Consider the following 2,743-nt stretch of genomic DNA (forward strand, 5'->3'; position numbering starts at 1 on the left):
AGGTGCGCTGGCGCCTGACGGCGGCCGTGGAGATGGCCTCCTTGGTCCCTTATCGTCCCAGCTCGTCCTCTTCCTGGTCTGAGTTAGCTTCCAACACCCACACCTGGGCGCCAGCTGTGTAGCAGAGGTGGGTTTGGTTGACAACTGGAAATGCTGGCATCGAGGTGGCGGCGCACATCACCTTCGCAGGGGGAAGCGGCGATGACTGAGCGAGTGGAAGCACTTGCGACCTGGGCATGTCCCGGTTTCAGGGTGGAGGGGCCTCTCCCTGGAGCCGAGGAGCTGCTCTCTGACGCCGGGAGGTCCTGCTTGGCGGGCTCCTTCCCAGGCGCCCTTGACCTCTGCCCAGCCCCCCGGCCCTCACCCGCCCCGGGAGCTCGCGTTGTCACCGGGGCTCACAGGTCCCCTTAGGCGGGAGCCAGGCCAGAGGGTCCGGGAGTCCATCCTTGGGCCCCTCAGGGTGAGTCAGCCCTGAACTTGAACGCAGGTGGTCGCTGACGGTACCTGCTCCTGGGAAGTGGCTTGACGGGTGGGAGGCCCTGCGGTGCCCTCACAGTGCTGAGCGGGCGGGCGAGTTTGTGCCCAGAGGAAAAGCCCGGAGGCTCACCCGGAGGCTGCAGCCGGCGCGGGGGCTGGAGGCCGAGGCCTGGTCCCTGGAGGCCGCAGAGCCAGGCCTTTCCCACGCCTCGGGCGCTGGCCGGGCGGGGAGGACCAGTGGTCTCACAGTGACTGTGCCCTGAGCGTGGCTGCGCTGTCCTCCCCAGGTGGCTGGGAAGGCTCTGCCTCATACAAGCTGACCTTCACGGCAGGGGGCGCCATCGAGTTCGGACAGCGGATGCTGCAGGTGGCATCGCAAGGTATCAGGGCTCTAGACATCGGGGCCTACGGGGGCTGTCTGGGGGGCTAGGACAAGAACCTCAAACACTCTAAGCCCCCGAGAGCTGTGTACACAGGCATCCTTACCTATCCCAGCCCTGAGCCAGCCTCCCTTCCTCCCTCCCTTCCTCCCCCCCTTCTCTCCCCCTGTTCTTGACCTCCCCCTCTGACCTCTCCCCCTCTGACCTCTCCCCATCCTGGCCCCTCGCCTTGTTCTGACCAAGGTCAGCTCACGTGGGGGGCGGGGGGGCGGATGGCGAGGGATAAGGCCCGTCCGCTGTGCACATCCGGGGACCCCGAGCCCCCCTCCCAGGGGTGGGACCCTCCCCCAGCCCGAGGCTGAGCGCACTTCTCTCCCCTGTGCTTGCAGCCTCCCGAGGCGAAGCCCCCCCTGGAGCCTATGGGTACTCCTACCTGCCCACCGGGCCCTATGTCTTCCCCCCGCCCGTCGCCAATGGAATGTACCCCTGCCCTCCTGGCTACCCCTACCCACCGCCCCCACCTGGTGAGTGTATCCTTTGCTGCCCACCCCTCACCCACCCACTAACCAGCCCCACCCAGGCCAGGGCGGTGTAGAGGGGAGACTTGTGGGACCTGCTCCAGGACTACCAGGGGGCTGGCCGCTTATGGGGTTCCTGTCCCTCTCTTGCCGAGCAGAGTTCTATCCAGGACCTCCCATGATGGACGGGGCCATGGGGTACGTGCAGCCCCCACCACCGCCCTACCCGGGGCCCATGGAGCCGCCAGTCAGCGGCCCTGAGGTCCCCTCCACTCCTGCAGGTGAGGCCCCGGGCTGCCCGCCGTCCTGGGAAACCAGCCCTGTCCCGGCCGGGGCTGCAAGGGGCTTGGGAACGGGGGAGGCTGCTGGGAGCCCCACGGGTGCATGGCCTGGGCCTAGGGACTGCCCAGGGGCCTGGCAGGTGCCCTCAGGATGAGGAGCTGGTCGTGCCCGGATCTGGGCCGGTCTCCCTCTGCCTCGGCCTTCTCAGCTGCTCAGCTCCCGGCAGATGGTTCCGGGGCCACCTGGCGGGTGGTGACAGGGAGGGAGGCCTGGGGGGGACAGTGGCAGGTGGAGGGGGTAAGGGAAAGCTAAGGCTGTGCTGTGGGCAGAGCTGGGTCCTAGCGCCCTGCCCTGAGCAGCGGCCCCTGGCTGAGGGCAGCCCCAGCCCCGCGGCGGCTGGAAGAGGGGAGGCTCATCCCTGGTGTGTTGCCTTCACAGCCGAAGCCAAGGCCGCAGAAGCCGCTGCCAGCGCCTACTACAACCCCGACAACCCGCACACCGTCTACATGCCCACGGTGGGTGCAGCAGGCCGGCCACGGGCTGGGACTTAGGGGTGGGGGACCTGGGCTCGGTTTGAGCTTCTAATTGACCTTTCCTTCCCTCCCTCACAGAACCAGCCTCCGCCCCCTCCCTACTACCCCCCGGAGGATAAGAAGACCCAGTAGACCCCCTGCCTCCTGCCTCTCATCACTCATCCTCGTTCCTCCCCTCCCCCGGGGGCGGGTCTGGGCTGGGGATGGGGAGGCGGCCTTGTTCTTCCTCCAGGTCTGACTATAAAACACTTGCCAGGAACTGCATCCATGGGAGGGAGGGCCCCTTGACTGGGAGCTGCACCCCCAGCTCCCCACACTCTCCCGGGGCCCACAGGTGCCCAGCGCACTTCCTCGCAGCATCGGGGCTCTCCTCGGGGCGGGCGTCCCCCAGTCCCTGTCTTGCTCAGTAGCTTCTACCCACGGAGGGACTCTGGCCACCTCCTCTGCCGCCGCCCAGCTCCCTCGTTTGGCAGCCACGTCGTCCTCGGCCTCCGGTCCCCCCGAGGGCCCGGCAGCCCTGCTCACATTCCCCGCCCTCGGCCTGGGCCTGGCC

General features: G+C 68.1%; 1 protein-coding gene across 2 annotated transcripts in view; it reads left to right on the plus strand.

The window, feature by feature from the left end:
- Positions 1–2,737, plus strand: part of WBP2 (WW domain binding protein 2) — a 6,759-nt gene extending 4,022 nt beyond the window's left edge. The window contains exons 4-8 of one of the 2 annotated variants that reach the window (XM_006762757.2): positions 765–857; positions 1,247–1,381; positions 1,534–1,656; positions 2,096–2,172; positions 2,269–2,737. In XM_006762757.2, the coding sequence (XP_006762820.1) occupies positions 765–857; positions 1,247–1,381; positions 1,534–1,656; positions 2,096–2,172; positions 2,269–2,322 (482 nt within the window). In that variant the 3' untranslated portion in view covers positions 2,323–2,737. The remainder of the gene's footprint in view (positions 1–764; positions 858–1,246; positions 1,382–1,533; positions 1,657–2,095; positions 2,173–2,268) is intronic. The other variant, XM_006762758.2, reaches the window with a different exon arrangement.
- Positions 2,738–2,743: the final 6 nt, after the last annotated feature.

Source organism: Myotis davidii, unplaced genomic scaffold (assembly GCF_000327345.1).
Source record: "Myotis davidii unplaced genomic scaffold, ASM32734v1 scaffold539, whole genome shotgun sequence".
NCBI lineage: Eukaryota > Metazoa > Chordata > Mammalia > Chiroptera > Vespertilionidae > Myotis > Myotis davidii.